The sequence below is a fragment of the Lissotriton helveticus genome, chromosome 10, assembly GCF_964261635.1.
Source record: "Lissotriton helveticus chromosome 10, aLisHel1.1, whole genome shotgun sequence".
Lineage (NCBI taxonomy): Eukaryota > Metazoa > Chordata > Amphibia > Caudata > Salamandridae > Lissotriton > Lissotriton helveticus.
Genome location: NC_136071.1, coordinates 3612772 through 3629738, shown reverse-complemented (window position 1 = coordinate 3629738; position 16967 = coordinate 3612772). Strand labels below are relative to the sequence as shown.

Genomic DNA, 16967 nt, shown 5'->3' with positions numbered 1-16967 from the left:
AACGAGTCGTCCTTTTTGGGAATTAGAAGGTAAAGGGAATAAACCCCTGACCCTTGGTACTGAAGTGGGACTGGTTCTAAAGCCCCTTTGAGTAACAGAGATTACACTTCTTGTTGAAGCAAGTGCTGGTGCTCTGGTGACAATTTGTGATTTTGAGGCGGAATGTTTGGAGGATTGTTGATAAGCTCCAGGCAACAACCAAGCTGGATAATTCCAAGCAACCATTTGTCTGTTGTTATTGATTCCCGAATGGGGAAAAAGTCTTAAAGTCTTCCTTCGACAGGTGTGGAATAGTCGGAGGGAAGTGTGAGGAAGTCACTGCTTGTTTGGGGAAGAGCAGGGTGTGGTGATTTTACCTCTGCCCCTGGAACTGTTTCCCCTGTAGCCTCCTCTAAAAAATCCTTTGGTAAAAGATGATTGGGAGTTATTCTTGTAAGAGGACGTGTTCTGGTCTGTCCCTGTGGGCTTGGACCCTCCCCTGTGAAAGGAGCGCTGAAAGGACCCTCTATTTGAGGGAGATTGAAGCGCTCCCATCGATTTTGCTACGTCTATCTTTTTTCATCTTTTCGAGCGCTCGATCAACCTCAGGGCAAAAAAGATGTTTTTTGTCGCAGGGTATGTTTAGAATGGATTGCTGTACCTCAGGTTTAAACCTCGAGACCCGTAGCCGGGCATGTCTCCGGAGTAGGCTGCTAGTATTTACCTCTCTAGCTGCAGTGTCGGCCGCATCTAGAGCGCATCTAATGGCGGTGTTGGAAATCAGTTTACCTTCCTCCACTAAGTCTTGTGCTTTGGCCTTACGCTCATCTGGGAGAAGTTGTTCCATTTCATCCCAGTGGGCCCTCTCATATCTTGCAAGGACACCTTAGTTGTTAGCAATACACCAATGATTAGCTGCTTGTGCAGGATGCACGGTTGCCGGAAGCATCAATTCGTTTGGACTGCTTATCTGGAGGAGGAGCCTCCCCAGATGCTTGAGCGTTAGCTTGCTTTCGAGCGTTGGATACTACTACAGAGTCAAGTGGTAACTGACCTTTAATAAAACAGGGTCTGTTGGGGAAGGTTTGTATTGTTTATCCACTCTAGGAGTGAGGACCCTAGCAGGTACAGGGTCTTTAAAGATGTTGTCTGTGTGCCTTAATATACCTTTAAGCATAGGCAGTGTCTGACTGGACTTATGTGTTCCTAGAGTCTCAAAGAGAAAATCCTCCTCTAATGACTCTTCATGGAGCTCCACCCCAGGGGACTTTGCAGCTCTAGCAACGAGCTCCTGATATGACAGTTTGTCACCGGGTGGAGATGGTCGGGCAGGGTAAAGATCTGGGTCTGTATTCTGTGGAGGATGAATGGCATAATGCGTTCTGTGTGTCATCATCAGTATCGCCTGCGTGAAGGTGAGGTAGAGGAGGCTGATGAGGTGTGGTGTGTAAAGGATCAAGCTGTGGTGGAGGAGGAGGAGGAGATGGTAGTGTGTGGAAAGGACTAGTCCCCACATGTTTCTTTGTCAATGGAATTTGGAAACTGTCGTCATCCAGAAGCTTGTGTTTGGATGGCGATTTAGTGTGAATATGTCCAGTATCCGGATTAATATAGCGTTGTTTCTGTTTCAGATCCAATTTGGGTGGTAAAATGTCTACGTTTGAATCCGATTGCGGTACTGGCAGCTGTTTAATTTTCAGCACTAAAGCTTTCGGTGCCGAGCTGCAATGTCCTTTCGGTGCCGAAGATTTCGGCTCCGAGGAATACTTCATTGGTTTCAGCTCCGAACCCAATTTATGTTTAGCGCCCAAAGGTTTAGGCTCAGAAGTGGGTTATGACCAACTCGGTCCCAAGCTGGAAGGCTTGTCAGAGTGTTTTGGTGCTGAGCTGGAAGGCAGAGCGTTAGAAACCTCTTCTCAGTGCCGACCTTGGTCTGAAGGCAGAGATGGTACCGAAGGCTTAGATCTGTTAGGGAAGGTGTAAAGGGTCTTCTGTACTCACGTCCCCTTGTCCTTGCAGCACTTTGTCGTCTTCGAGGACGATCTGCAACTCTGCGTCGGAGTCCGATGCCACTAAAGTGTGTTTTTCTTTGGCTGCTGAGACTTCCTCTAGTTCGGAGTCTTCGCCGAAGAGATCCGGTATGTCGTCCAACTGCTGCCGCTGCATCTCTCAACATCGAGGCCAACGATCACAGAGAGTTTTCTTCGATATGAAGCATTGACATGCGTCACAGTCTTGTTCTTTGTGCTCGGGGAACAAGCACAAGTTACACACCTGAAGTAGGTCCGTACGCAGATACTTCACGTGGCACAGGGGGCAGAATTTGAACAGAATCCGTTCCATCGACCAGGTGCCGGACTGATGCGGAAAGGCCAGAGGGCCTCCCGCGAAAGCCGCAATCGAAAATGGAGATTTCTTGATGTCGAGTTGAACCGCGGAGAAAAGGGAACGCGTTCAAAACCAATACTATTGAGGGTAGAATGGATTGCACACCGAGGGCAACCCAATGACCGATTCCGAAACGGAGCACAGCAATACACGTCTGAACCCGATGGCGGAAAAAAACAATCTAACAATAGAGTCGACGCCCATGCTCACTATCACTGAAAGGAGGAGTCACCTCACCTCGTGACTGGAAAGACTCCTTCGAAGAAAAACAACTTGGAAATATCCTGACCCAATACTAGATGGCAGGAGTATAGAAAGCATGTGATTCTACAGCACACATGCCTCTCAAACAAATACTTTATTTGTGAGATTCACGGCTCCTCTGCTGATTCTGGTGTGACTCCCCACGGTACTACTGAATATATTTATATATATATATAATACCCAGGAGCGACCGCCACTGGATAACCTTTTTGGGCTTGCTAATAACTTTTGGGTCGTTGGACGACTCTTCACAAAACTTTGTAACTTTGTAAAAAAGTGCTCTATTTTGCCGAGTTTCTTCATGGAAAGTTTTGGGGTGATTCATCAAGCGGGGACTGATTAAAAAGGGGGAGTCGAAAAACGCAAGATCCCCATGCATTTTCCATGGACTTTGTTGGGACACAATGCCGCAAAAAACGCTGAAAGGCATTACACCCAATTTGTCAGGAAGTTAGATGTTGGTCCAGAAAGTGTGCTTTGTGTGATTTGGTGTACACCTGTTTTAGAGAGAATAAGGCGATATCTGCGTATCCGGATGGTTGGGTGAGAGAGCCCAGCGGACTCAACATTAAAAAACACAGCAGTCCGGATTGGCCGAGGTGGCGTTTTTCCCCTCGGGCCTCCTTGCTCCCGTGTGAGTGAGCACTCCGATTGGCATGGAAGATAATGTGGCGGCCATAGCAGGACTCAGGGACTACGTCCCCTGTCCTGGACAAGTTACAACAAAACAAAAAGAATATAAGGGGACAGGGCAGTGATCCTCCCTCTATCCCTTGGTTGTGTGGGGGGGGCAAATGGGGGGCATAGGGACCTACCCAGGAGCAAAATATGACCAAAAAAAACAGATGTTTTTGCTGTGATCCCGCCGTAATCTGGTGAAATCGTAAAAAAAATAAGCCAGACGCCATTTTGAATTTAATATAAATGATGCCCTGGTGGTTCAGGGCTCAGGAGTGAACATATATTATTAATTGGGGGGGGGCGTGCATGGCACCGGGGGACACTATCCCCTGGGGCCTGCTAAGTAAAATTAAGGGGAGGGCCCCCCACCTAGGCGAGCCTGTGAAGGCCCCGGGGAGCCCACCCCCCAGGGCCAATATTTTAAAAAAAGAAGAGGGGCCGTGATGTTTTTGGTCCGGAGGACCCCATCCTCAGGGCCCCATCCTCAGGGCCCCATCCTCAGGACCCCATCCTCAGGGCCCCATCTTCAGGGCCCCATCCTCAGGGCCCCATCCTCAGGACCCCATCCTCAGGACCCCATCCTCAGGGCCCCATCCTCAGGACCCCATCCTCAGGGCCCCATCCTCAGGGCCCCATCCTCAGGGCCCCATCCTCAGGGCCCCATCCTCAGGACCCCATCCTCAGGACCCCATCCTCAGGGCCCCATCCTCAGGACCCCATCCGCAGGGCCCCATCCTCAGGGCCCCATCCTCAGGACCCCATCCTCAGGGCCCCATCCTCAGGGCCCCATCCTCAGGGCCTGCAAAATAACAGAGAGTGGCGGGGAAATTGTGGCCTTCCTCCCAGAGCCTGTTAAAGCACCTGAAACCCAATCTCCCAGGGTCAATATTTAAAAAGAAAAGGGGGAGAGGCGCACAGGCATCACTCCCGGAGCTTGTGAACAGTAAATTATGCATGTGTCCTGCACGAAAGGAGGAGTGACTTGAGGAAAAAAGAGGTATGCTTGTATAGCGCTCGAATGCCGTGGCGTCTTGGCGCGGGTTGTGTGGACAGGAATAGTGCACTATGGTTGATGGGGGACTATGCAGATGTAAACAGCAAGGTTTTCCAGCTCTTTCTGAAAAGCTGCAGGTGGGTTGGAGCTTCATGGAAAGCGGCAGTTTAATCCAGAGCTTTGCCGCACATTGTGATATTGCCCTGCCCCCCCATCTTGCCCGTCGGGTCTTAGCGATCTTAATGCGGCCCTGCAGCACTACACACTACAAACAGATGCTGACTGGGTAACCTTTTCCGTTCGAGGTATGTGAGCTGTAGATTCACATGCTCTGCATAGACTGTAAAGCCGTCCCTCTCCCAAAGTGGTCGGTTGCCGGTGGCAAATGCAGGTGTCTGGAATAAGGTTCTAAGAACTGTCTGGCCAATAAACGCCTTATCTGTTGATGACATGGACACAGTAGTGCTTGGTAATTGTGTGTGATGTTGAACCTGTGACCGCCTTGCAGATGTCGGCTAAAGGAGTGTTCCGAAAAAAGGACATGGTAAATGTGAATATAAATGTGTGTATACTTGTAAAGCTCACTGCCACCCCATCTCGGGGCGTCCTGGTGCTGTATAACGCTGTGGAACCCATCCTGGCTTTCCCTGTGAGATGCCCCCTCCAGGGCACCCCCAAGGTGAAGCCAGGCATCCCAGTGCTGTTGGGGCCGGTGTGGAGATTAAGCAAGCTATTGCCCAGAGTTGCAGCGTGGGACCCATGATTAGAGTAGGCACCGAGGCGAGAATTATCGAGTCCGTGGACATTGAGCCCAAGACCCTGCCGCGTCGGGAATTGAACCCTGGTCCCGGGCCTGATCTCTGCATCCGGGTCTGCCGCTTCTAACCAGTGAGCCACGCTTCTCCACTAAACAGCATGGTAACAGCTTTCTTACTACTAGAAGGGCGCTCTACCAGTAACGGGAGGGTTCTTTTGGCTTTTAGATAACAAGTCTGTACGCACGTAACTATCTATCTGGCAATTCCACCTTTGGAAATGGTGTTTGTTTTGTGGGGCTTTGCAAAGGCTCTGCACAATTGGACAATTTTGCGAAAAGGTTTAGTTCTGTCGGTGTAATACATGGTACGCTAGACGTGTAGGGTTTGGAGTGCTCTCCCCGGTATCGAGCCTGGCTGGGGGAAGAAGGCTGGGATGGGGAAGTCTGATAAAGGGGGAAAGGGGAAACCACCTTTGGAAGGAACTTAAGGTTTGCCCTGAGTACTGCCCTGTCCATGTAAACGTGCAAGAAAGGTTCCTGCAGAGTGAGGGCTCGCTACTCACCCTCGCAGTGTAAAGACGTCCATGCCACTATGAAGACCCCCCCCAGCAGAGGTGCTGGAAAGGGCAAGAGTGCAAGGGTCGAATGGGGGGCCGTGGGTCTAGTAAATACGATACTGAGGCTCCACACTGCTGCAGGAGGAAGAGTAGCAGGGATGACTCTTTTGAGGCCCTCCATGAACGCCTTAATGACGGGGATTCAACTGAGGGAGAAATGCTCCCTGGTTTGCATGTACCAGTGATAGGCTAAGCCTGACTTCTGAAAGGGTAGACGATGATGCCATGGAGGTGTTAGCGGATCTAACTTCTTGGCAATGCAGTAGTGGATTCATCTTTTCCACTTTGCTGCATAACATGCGTGTAGTGGGTCTACGAGATGCGCGCAGGATCTTCATGCCTTCCTGTAGGAGGCCCAGGTATCTGTATCCTGGGATCTCAGGTGCCAGACCCTAGGTGTAGCCGCTTGCCATCTGGGTACCTGATCTGGCCTTGGTCCTTGGTGAAAAGGTCCGGCTATGGGGAGCCTCTTGCGGGGGCTGATCGACATCGCTGGCAGGGCTAAATATCATGGCAGCCTGACCCAGTTGGGGGCCACCAGAAAGAGGCCAAGAGATGGGTACCACATCTTCTGTACCACCAGCAGAACGAGCGCGAGAGGAGGCAAAGTGTAGGCAAATATCCCGGACCAGTTGACTGGCAGTGCATGGCCTGTGGATCGAGGGTGCGGCTGCCTGGAGGCGAAGCTTGTGCAGTTTCGGTTTTTGGGGGTGTCGAACAGGTCTACATTGGAAGTTCCCCACTGCTGAAGTTACTGGTGCAGGACCTACGAGTGGAGTTCCCACCCATGGGCTTGTTGAGGCGTCCTGCATAACAGGTCCACCTGATAGCTGTCCAGCCCTGGAAGCTGCTCTGCCATCAAGTGAAGGTGGAGGTGAAGGGCCCAATGCCAGACGGTCTGAGCCAGTAGGGAGAGCCGTAGGGAGCGAGTGCCCCCTCTGCTTCTGACGGTGGTACAAGGCAGTCAGAAGGTTTGTCCTGTTCAGAACGACTTTGCCTCGAATAAATGGTAGGACGGCTATGAGGGGAAGGCAGACGCCACAAGCTCAAGAGAGTTGATATGGTGGTTCTGCTGTTGTGGAGTCCACACACCCTGCACTCTGTTGTGGTTGAGGTGAAACCCCCACCCGGCTTGGGGGGTGTCTGTAGTGATGGTCACTTGTAGACTGGTCTAGTGAAAGGCCGGCCCTCCACCAGGTTTTTGCTGTTCCACCACTGCGGAAAGCGAGGGTCGCTGGCCGTCACTAAACTAGATCTTCTCTCTGACCCTCCACTTGTGACCACGGTGCCGGGCATAGCCGGGCTTGGCCCATGATAGTGATACATGAGGCCATCTTGCCCAAGAGGTGCCAAACGTTTGGGTGTGTGGGATGGACGGGCGCTCATATAGTAATTTTCACTTAATATCACTTCGCAAAGCAAGTTAGTCTGGTGCATCCACACATGCACAATTTAAAGTCTCAGTTTGTAAATATCACAAGAAATCCGCATAGATTCTCAGTGGGGCTCTAGTAGTTCTTTTCTTTATTTTCATCACACTCCAATCCCTTTGTGCCAACGTGTTTCGCCGTGGTTGGGCTTCGTCAGGGCTTTAACTTCTCTCTGGTGTATTTCCTCGCAGGAGATATTGAGCGATTGTTGTTATTAGTGGGTTTAAACGACAAATTCTGTCTTAAACAAAGCCATGTAATCAGTACTTCCAAAATATCCACTCTTAGATGCCCAAATCCGTCCGCATCAAGGTCTGCACGGACTGCAGTCCGGAGTATGTTAGTAGCGCTATAGTCAATCAAAACCTCGGTCACCTCGTATCCAAAGTATTTGGACCTCCCGGTCGCGTTAGCCCGAGAACAGGCCAGCCCAAGAGGTGCATTACAGTTCTTAACTGTGAGTTGACAATGTGGCGGCGACAGAGGTACCAGCTGCCAACGGCTGCTCTCCTTGAGGACGTGGGTAGGCTTTGCCAGCCACTGAATTCAGAATCACTCCTAAGAAGGGTTGGGTCTGGAGGGTCTGACGTGGCACTTGGGCAGGTTTATGATGAAACCATGACTGTGGATTACTGCGATGGTCGCATATGTGTGCAGTTGGCACTGCTGGCTGCTTGTACACTTGTTCAGCCAATCGTTGAGATGGGGAACACACATAGATGCTCTGACACCTTAAATGAGCCGCTACCACTACGAGGCACTAGGGGAAGACCTTTGCCTTCATGTTAGTCTATTTCACCTTCGTGCCAGTTTGTATACTTTGCCTCTATGCCAGTCTATGTACCTCATCTCCATGTCAGTCTCTGTATCTCGCCTCTGTGTCGGTCTGTGAACCTCGCCTCTGTGCCAGTCTGTGACCCTCGCCTCTGTGCCAGTCTCTGTACCTTGCCTCTATGCCAGTCTGTGTACCTCGCCTCTGTGCCAGTCACTGTACCTCGCCACTGTGCCAGTCTCTGCCTCTTGCCTCTGTACCTTGCATCTGTGTCAGTCTCTGTATCTCGCCTCTGTGCCAGTCTGTGAACCTCGCCTCTGTGCCAGTCTCTTAACCTCGCCTCTGTGCCAGTCTGTGTACCTCGCCTCTGTGCCAGTCGGTGTACCTCACCTCTGTGCCAATTTCTGTACCTCACCTCTGTGCCAATTTCTGTACCTCGCCTCTGTGCCAGTCTCTGTACCTCGCCTCTGTGCCAATTTCTGTACTTCACCTCTGTGCCCGTTTCTGTCCCTGTCCCTCGCCTCTGTGCCAGTCTGTGTCCCTTGCCTCTGTGCCAGTCTCTGCCTCTTGCCTCTGTACCTCGCATCTGTGCTAATCTCTGCCTCTTGCCTCTGTGCCAGTCTCTGGATTTGAAATCCATGCCAGTCTCTGTACCTCGTGCCAGTCTTCGCCTCATCTCTGTGCAAGCCTTTGCGCTCATACTCCTCGCAGTCACAGTTAGGGTGTGAGGCAGACACACCGAAGCTCTGAATCCAGGAGGCTATTGTAGTTTTCATTCTTTTCATATCTCCATCGCTGCAGATTGTCCTCCAAGCCTCTGGCGTCCCTCGAGGAAGACGTTACAGCGTCCCCTTATTCTTTTTAACTACTGATGGCCAAATGTAATTGGCGACAGCCCGCTTCTCTGCAAGGCCATGGAGGAAATTACACTGTCCCCCTGATGGAGATGCCACTCGCCAAATGTAGAAATGACTGCCCAGCAGGCGGCTGTTTCTAAAGCACTGGCAGGAGCCTCCGTCACAGCGATTGTGTCAATGCTTTTTGGCTTTTTGCGGTTTGCTGCAGGGCTCTGTCAACGTGATGAACCCTTGCACCGACCTGTTTTTTTTCAAAGACTTGATTTACTTTTTGAACATAAAAAGGATAATGTCCCTCTAGCCATGGGAGTCATCGTCCATGGCGAGGGGGGGCATTTTATGTTTTGACTGTCCCCTACCTTTAGGGTTTGTTTGGCGGTGACAGACAGTAAAAAACCGGCTATATGCCTGCCCATCCTGCTTGCACGGACAGACTTATAGCCAATTCTCTGATGGCCCTTATTCTGTCGGTCTGTCTGAGAAGTTTGGCCACGGCGGCGACGGAGTAGTTGCTGCTGTGGCCAGAATATGGTCCACCCGCATGTGAATCTGGTGGGCAAACCACTACGTTGCCGGGAAGGTTGTATGTCAATACAATGCGGTGTTTACACCGCACTACCATTACAACGCTGGTTTTACAACGCTGGTTTTACCACGACTTGCGCTGTAGGGTGCTGGACGTAGGAATAGTAAGATTTACTATTCCAACACCAGCCTACGTAGAGTAGGGAAGGTGTTGGAATAGTAAATCTACTATTCCTTAGCCTTGAGCGCCCTCCAGCGCAAGTCGTGGTAACGACTTGTGTTGTAAAACCATTGTTGTAACGGTAGTGCGGTGTAAACACCGCGTCGTAATGGATGTTCCCCTGCCGGGAAGGGAACACCATCATCGTTGCAATGGAGCTCCCTCTCTGCCAACATATAAATTAGGCCCTAAGTCTCTCATCAGTGAAGGGCACAGAGAGACTGCTGCCCGAGCAGTGACGGCGACAGCAGAGCGCCGAGGGACTGGCACGGGATAGTGAAAGCAGTAACAGTGCACTGCTGTCGCCGTTAATGCTTTCACTGTCCTCTGCCAGCCCCTCGGCGCTCTGGTGTCACTGCTCGGCCAGCAGTCTCTCTGTGCCCTTCACTGATGAGAGACTTAGGGCCTAATTTATATGTTGGCAGAGAGGGAGCTCCATTGCAATGGTAATGGTGTTCCCTTCCGGCAGCAGAACGCCGACGGGCTGGCAGAGGACAGTGAAAGCAGTGACCGCGACAGCAGAGCGCAGAGGGGCTGGCAGAGGACAGTGAAAGCAGTGACCGTGACAGCAGAGCGCAGAGGGGCTGGCACGGGACAGTGAAAGCAGTGACCGCGACAGCAGAGCGCAGAGGGGCTGGCAGAGGACAGTGAAAGCAGTGACCGCGACAGCAGAGCGCAGAGGGGCTGGCAGAGGACAGTGAAAGCAGTGACGGCGACAGCAGGGCGCCGAGGGGCTGGCAGAGGACAGTGAAAGCAGTGACGGCGACAGCAGAGCGCCCAGGGGTTGGCAGAGGACAGTGAAAGCAGTGGCGGCGACAGCAGGGCGCCGAGGGGCTGGCAGAGGACAGTGAAAGCAGTGACGGCGACAGCAGAGCGCCCAGGGGCTGGCACGGGACAGTGAAAGCAGTGACGGCGACAGCAGGGCACCGAGGGGCTGGCACGGGACAGTGAAAGCAGTGACGGCGACAGCAGGGCACCGAGGGGCTGGCACGGGACAGTGAAAGCAGTGGGAGAGCAGTTGACGGCGACAGCAGAGCGCCCAGGGGCTGGCACGGGACAGTGAAAGCAGTGACGGCGACAGCAGGGCACCGAGGGGCTGGCACGGGACAGTGAAAGCAGTGACGGCGACAGCAGGGCACCGAGGGGCTGGCACGGGACAGTGAAAGCAGTGGGAGAGCAGATAGCAGAGGAATCTTCACCAAGCACTACCAGGGGCAGGAGAAGCACAGAGGGCACAGACTCACCTGCGTCGGAGAGGTCTCGCAGAGAGCTGCTGAGCGTGCTGCGCTTCAGGCCATCGCCGGCGGCGTAGGTGTCTTCCAGGCTGGTGCGGGTCAGCGTGCCATTCATAGCCTCCTTAAGGCCAGGCCCCTGCGAGGCGTTGGGCCGCATCCCGCCTTTCTGCTTCTCAAGTTCAGCTGCGAGGTGGTCGAGGAAGGGCACAGGTGAGACATAGAACCAAAGGGCACAGTTAGTTCCCATTCGTATCACATCCCAAGAAAGCACAATATGTTATCATAGGCCCTGCACTGGAGAGACAGAAGATGGACTTCCACCAGCACCTGGTACTGGACAGAAATGGAATATCACAAGGTGGGTGCAGTGGGACCCCCCAGTCAGGAGACACAATGCCACAGGAGAGAGGCACAGGAAGAGGCCTCAGCATACCACAAGGTGGGTGCAGAGGGACACTCCAGCCAGGAGACACAATGCCACAGGAGAGAGGCACAGGAAGGGGCCTTGGCATACCACAAGGTGGGTGCAGAGGGACACTCCAGCCAGGAGACACAATGCCACAGGAGAGAGGCACAGAGAGGGGGCTTGGCATACCACAAGGAGGGTGCAGGGGGACACTCCAGTCAGGAGACACAATGCCACAGGAGAGAGGCACAGGAAGAGGCCTCAGCATAGCACAAGATGGGGTGCAGAGGGACACTCCAGTCAGGAGACATGATGGCACAGGAGAGAGGCACAGGAAGGGGCCTTGGCATAGTACAAGGTGGGTGCAGAGGGACACTCCAGTCAGGACACAATGCCACAGGAGAGAGGCACAGGAAGGGGCCTTGGCATAGTACAAGGTGGGTGCAGAGGGACACTCCAGTCAGGACACAATGCCACAGGAGAGAGGCACAGGAAGGGGCCTTGGAAGAGTACAAGGTGGGTGCAGAGGGACACTCCAGTCGGGAGACATGATGGCACAGGAGAGAGGCACAGGAAGAGGCCTCAGCATACCACAAGGGGGGTGCAGAGGGACACTCCAGTCAGGAGACATGATGGCACAGGAGAGAGGCACAGGAAGGGGCCTCAGCATACCACAAGGGGGGTGCAGAGGGACAGTCCAGTCGGGAGACACAGGAGAGAGGCACAGGAAGAGGCCTTGGCATACCACAAGGTGGGTGCAGAGGGACACTCCAGTCAGGAGACATGATGCCACAGGAGAGAGGCAAAGGAAGGGGCCTTGGCATACCACAAGGGGGTGCAGAGGGACACTCCAGTCAGGAGACACAATGCCACAGGAGAGAGGGACAGGAAGGGGCCTTGGCATAGTACAAGGTGAGTGTAGAGGGACACTCCAGTCAGGAGACACAATGCCACAGGAGAGAGGACAGGAAGGGGCCTTGGCATAGTACAAGGTGGGTGCAGAGGGACACTCCAGTCAGGAGACAATGCCACAGGAGAGAGGGACAGGAAGGGGCCTTGGCATAGTACAAGGTGGGTGCAGAGGGACACTCCAGTCAGGAGACCCAATGCCACAGGAGAGAGGCACAGGAAGGGGCCTTGGCATACCACAAGGTGGGTGCAGAGGGACACTCCAGTCAGGAGACACAGGAGAGAGGCACAGGAAGGGGCCTCAGCATACCACAAGGTGGGTGCAGAGGGACACTCCAGCCAGGAGACACAATGCCACAGGAGAGAGGCACAGGAAGAGGCCTCAGCATACCACAAGGTGGGTGCAGAGGGACACTCCAGCCAGGAGACACAATGCCACAGGAGAGAGGCACCGGAAGAGGCCTTGGCATACCACAAGGTGGGTGCAGAGGGACACTCCAGTCAGGAGACACAATGCCACAGGAGAGAGGGACAAGAAGGGGCCTTGGCATAGTACAAGGTGGGTGCAGAGGGACACTCCAGTCAGGAGACACAATGCCACAGGAGAGAGGTACAGGAAGGGGCCTTGGCATACCACAAGGTGGGTGCAGAGGGACCCTCCAGTCAGGAGACACAATGACACAGGAGAGAGGCACAGGAAGGGGCCTTGGCATACCACAAGGTGGGTGCAGAGGGACACTCCAGTCAGGAGACATGATGCCACAGGAGAGAGGCACAGGAAGGGGCCTCAGCATACCACAAGGTGGGTGCAGAGGGACACTCCAGTCAGGAGACACAATGCCACAGGAGAGAGGCACAGAGAGGGGGCTTGGCATAGTACAAGGTGGGTGCAGAGGGACACTCCAGTCAGGAGACAATGCCACAGGAGAGAGGCACAGGAAGAGGCCTCAGCATACCACAAGGTGGGTGCAGAGGGACACTCCAGCCAGGAGACACAATGCCACAGGAGAGAGGCACAGGAAGGGGCCTTGGCATACCACAAGGTGGGTGCAGAGGGACACTCCAGTCAGGAGACACAATGCCACAGGAGAGAGGCACAGAGAGGGGGCTTGGCATAGTACAAGGTGGGTGCAGAGGGACACTCCAGTCAGGAGACAATGCCACAGGAGAGAGGCACAGGAAGAGGCCTCAGCATACCACAAGGTGGGTGCAGAGGGACACTCCAGTCGGGAGACACAATGCCACAGGAGAGAGGCACAGGAAGGGGCCTTGGCATACCACAAGGTGGGTGCAGAGGGACACTCCAGTCAGGAGACACAATGCCACAGGAGAGAGGGACAGGAAGGGGCCTTGGCATACCACAAGGTGGGTGCAGAGGGACACTCCAGTCAGGAGACACAGGAGAGAGGCACAGGAAGGGGCCTCAGCATACCACAAGGTGGGTGCAGAGGGACACTCCAGCCAGGAGACACAATGCCACAGGAGAGAGGCACAGGAAGAGGCCTCAGCATACCACAAGGTGGGTGCAGAGGGACACTCCAGCCAGGAGACACAATGCCACAGGAGAGAGGCACCGGAAGAGGCCTTGGCATACCACAAGGTGGGTGCAGAGGGACACTCCAGTCAGGAGACACAATGCCACAGGAGAGAGGGACAAGAAGGGGCCTTGGCATAGTACAAGGTGGGTGCAGAGGGACACTCCAGTCAGGAGACACAATGCCACAGGAGAGAGGTACAGGAAGGGGCCTTGGCATACCACAAGGTGGGTGCAGAGGGACCCTCCAGTCAGGAGACACAATGACACAGGAGAGAGGCACAGGAAGGGGCCTTGGCATACCACAAGGTGGGTGCAGAGGGACACTCCAGTCAGGAGACATGATGCCACAGGAGAGAGGCACAGGAAGGGGCCTCAGCATACCACAAGGTGGGTGCAGAGGGACACTCCAGTCAGGAGACACAATGCCACAGGAGAGAGGCACAGAGAGGGGGCTTGGCATAGTACAAGGTGGGTGCAGAGGGACACTCCAGTCAGGAGACAATGCCACAGGAGAGAGGCACAGGAAGAGGCCTCAGCATACCACAAGGTGGGTGCAGAGGGACACTCCAGCCAGGAGACACAATGCCACAGGAGAGAGGCACAGGAAGGGGCCTTGGCATACCACAAGGTGGGTGCAGAGGGACACTCCAGTCAGGAGACACAATGCCACAGGAGAGAGGCACAGAGAGGGGGCTTGGCATAGTACAAGGTGGGTGCAGAGGGACACTCCAGTCAGGAGACAATGCCACAGGAGAGAGGCACAGGAAGAGGCCTCAGCATACCACAAGGTGGGTGCAGAGGGACACTCCAGTCGGGAGACACAATGCCACAGGAGAGAGGCACAGGAAGGGGCCTTGGCATACCACAAGGTGGGTGCAGAGGGACACTCCAGTCAGGAGACACAATGCCACAGGAGAGAGGGACAGGAAGGGGCCTTGGCATACCACAAGGTGGGTGCAGAGGGACACTCCAGTCAGGAGACAATGCCACAGGAGAGAGGCACCGGAAGGGGCCTTGGCATACCACAAGGTGGGTGCAGAGGGACACTCCAGTCAGGAGACATGATGGCACAGGAGAGAGGCACAGGAAGAGGCCTCAGCATACCACAAGGTGGATGCAGAGGGACACTCCAGCCAGGAGACACAATGCCACAGGAGAGAGGCACAGGAAGGGGCCTTGGCATACCACAAGGTGGGTGCAGAGGGACACTCCAGCCAGGAGACACAATGCCACAGGAGAGAGGGACAGGAAGGGGCCTCAGCATACCACAAGGTGGGTGCAGAGGGACACTCCAGTCAGGAGACACAATGCCACAGGAGAGAGGCACCGGAAGGGGCCTCAGCATACCACAAGGTGGGTGCAGAGGGACACTCCAGTCAGGAGACACAATGCCACAGGAGAGAGGACAGGAAGGGGCCTTGGCATAGTACAAGGTGGGTGCAGAGGGACACTCCAGTCAGGAGACATGATGACACAGGAGAGAGGCACAGGAAGGGGCCTTGGCATACCACAAGGTGGGTGCAGAGGGACACTCCAGTCAGGAGACACAATGCCACAGGAGAGAGGCACAGGAAGGGGCCTTGGCATACCACAAGGTGGGTGCAGAGGGACACTCCAGTCAGGAGACACAATGCCACAGGAGAGAGGCACAGGAAGGGGCCTTGGCATACCACAAGGTGGGTGCAGAGGGACACTCCAGTCAGGAGACACAATGCCACAGGAGAGAGGCACAGGAAGGGGCCTTGGAGCTGTCTGACCAGTCACCCCCACCCTAAAGAAGGAAATGTCTGGACACTTACACTCCACGCGGTATTTCTCCATCTCTTGCACCTCCGCAATGGACTCTCGCAGGTCGCTGGTGAACCGCAGGCGGTCCTGGAGGCTGGGTGCGTTGAAGATGATGAGCACCTTGCGCTCACCGCCAGGCAGGGCGGACAGCAGTTTGATTCCATACTGGTAATCTGAAGGGAAGAAATCCAGACATGTGCATGAGCAGAGAACGGCAACCACACAAATGTGAGCGCTCAACATCAGCCAGACAAACAAAGGCACTGTAGAACAAGCTCCATTGGTAACGCTCTTCCTGCATTCTCTGTCTAACCGCAGATTCCTCACCTTAGGAATAACAACCAAGAACTAGTGTGGATCAGGAGAATTCTTCCTGTGATGCTCCCGCGTGCCAACAGGTGGCACCTTGTGCTCTGTGGCGGCCCTGTACCCCCCCAGAAGTGATGGTGAGGAGCCACATACAAGTGCCCCCTCTGTCTGCTGACCCAGTTTCTTAATCTGTCTCTTTGTTTGGAGAGCTCTGTTTCTGCACCCTCAGAAAGGTAGCACTTCAAACAAATTATAGAAGACAGTGTGCCAAAATTCAACCTGGAGCCTTATTATCATGTTGAGGAATCCCACTCCCCAGAGGGGGACGTGGGAAGGTTGTGAGGAATCTGAGATCAATAGTGTATCCACAGGAAGGATAATGTTATTTACCCAGTAAGCATCTGTTCTTGGCATGTAGAGCTGTAGATTCACACGATTTGCATACTCCTGCCATCTAGTGTTGGGTTTGGATGTTTGCAAGTTGTTTTTCTTTGAGGAAGTCTTTCCAGTCACGAGATAAGGTGACTCCTCCTTTTGGTGACAGTGCGCGGGGGCATCGACTCCATTGTTAGATTCTTTCCCGCAGAGGGTGAGGATGGAGTTAGTAAAGGTAGAATAGAGATGTCCATGCGTATGTATGTAAAGTAGGAAAACACTGCAACAGGTAGAGGTGCCCAGGGAGGCGGGTGGGCGCATGTGAATCTACAGCTCTACGGGCCCGATTCACAGAACTAACTTAAGACAAAATCCTAAACTTACTACTTTTGGTATTCACAGAAGTTAGGATTTTGACTTAAGTTTGTCTTAAGACAGACTTAAGACAAAATCTGAACTTCTGTGAATACCAAAAGTAGTAAGTTTAGGATTTTGTCTTAAGTTAGTTCTGTGAATTGGCCCCTACATGCCAAGAACAGATGCTTACTGGGTAAGTAACATTTTCCGTTCGAGGCATGTGAGCTGTAGATCACATGCTTTGCATAGACTATATAGCAGTACGCTCCCAAAGCCGGGGCTAACCTGTAATGGTTGTAGTTGTTTGAAACTGTGTTTTGAGTACCGCCTGGACTACATTTGCTTGTTGCCTCGCTAACACATCTACACAATAGTGCTTGGTGAATGTGTGTGGTGTAGCCCATGTTGCAGCTTTACAAATGACAACTACGGGGATGTTTCCTAAGAAAGCCATAGTAGCCCCTATTTTGCGAGTGGAATGCACTCTAGGGGGTATTGTTAAAGTTCTCTTTGCTTTCGTATAACATGTTTGAATACATTTAACAATCCATCCTGCAATCCCTGATT

General features: G+C 53.5%; 1 protein-coding gene across 4 annotated transcripts in view; it reads right to left on the bottom strand.

Moving 5' to 3' along the window:
- IQSEC2 (IQ motif and Sec7 domain ArfGEF 2) overlaps positions 1–16967 on the bottom strand; it is a 359223-nt gene that overhangs the window by 33507 nt on the left and 308749 nt on the right. For all 4 annotated transcript variants that reach the window (XM_078664507.1, XM_078664509.1, XM_078664510.1 and 1 more), the window contains 2 exons: positions 15371–15532; positions 10729–10902 (listed from right to left, as the gene is read on the bottom strand). In XM_078664507.1, coding sequence (XP_078520633.1) covers positions 10729–10902; positions 15371–15532 — 336 coding nt within the window. The remainder of the gene's footprint in view (positions 1–10728; positions 10903–15370; positions 15533–16967) is intronic.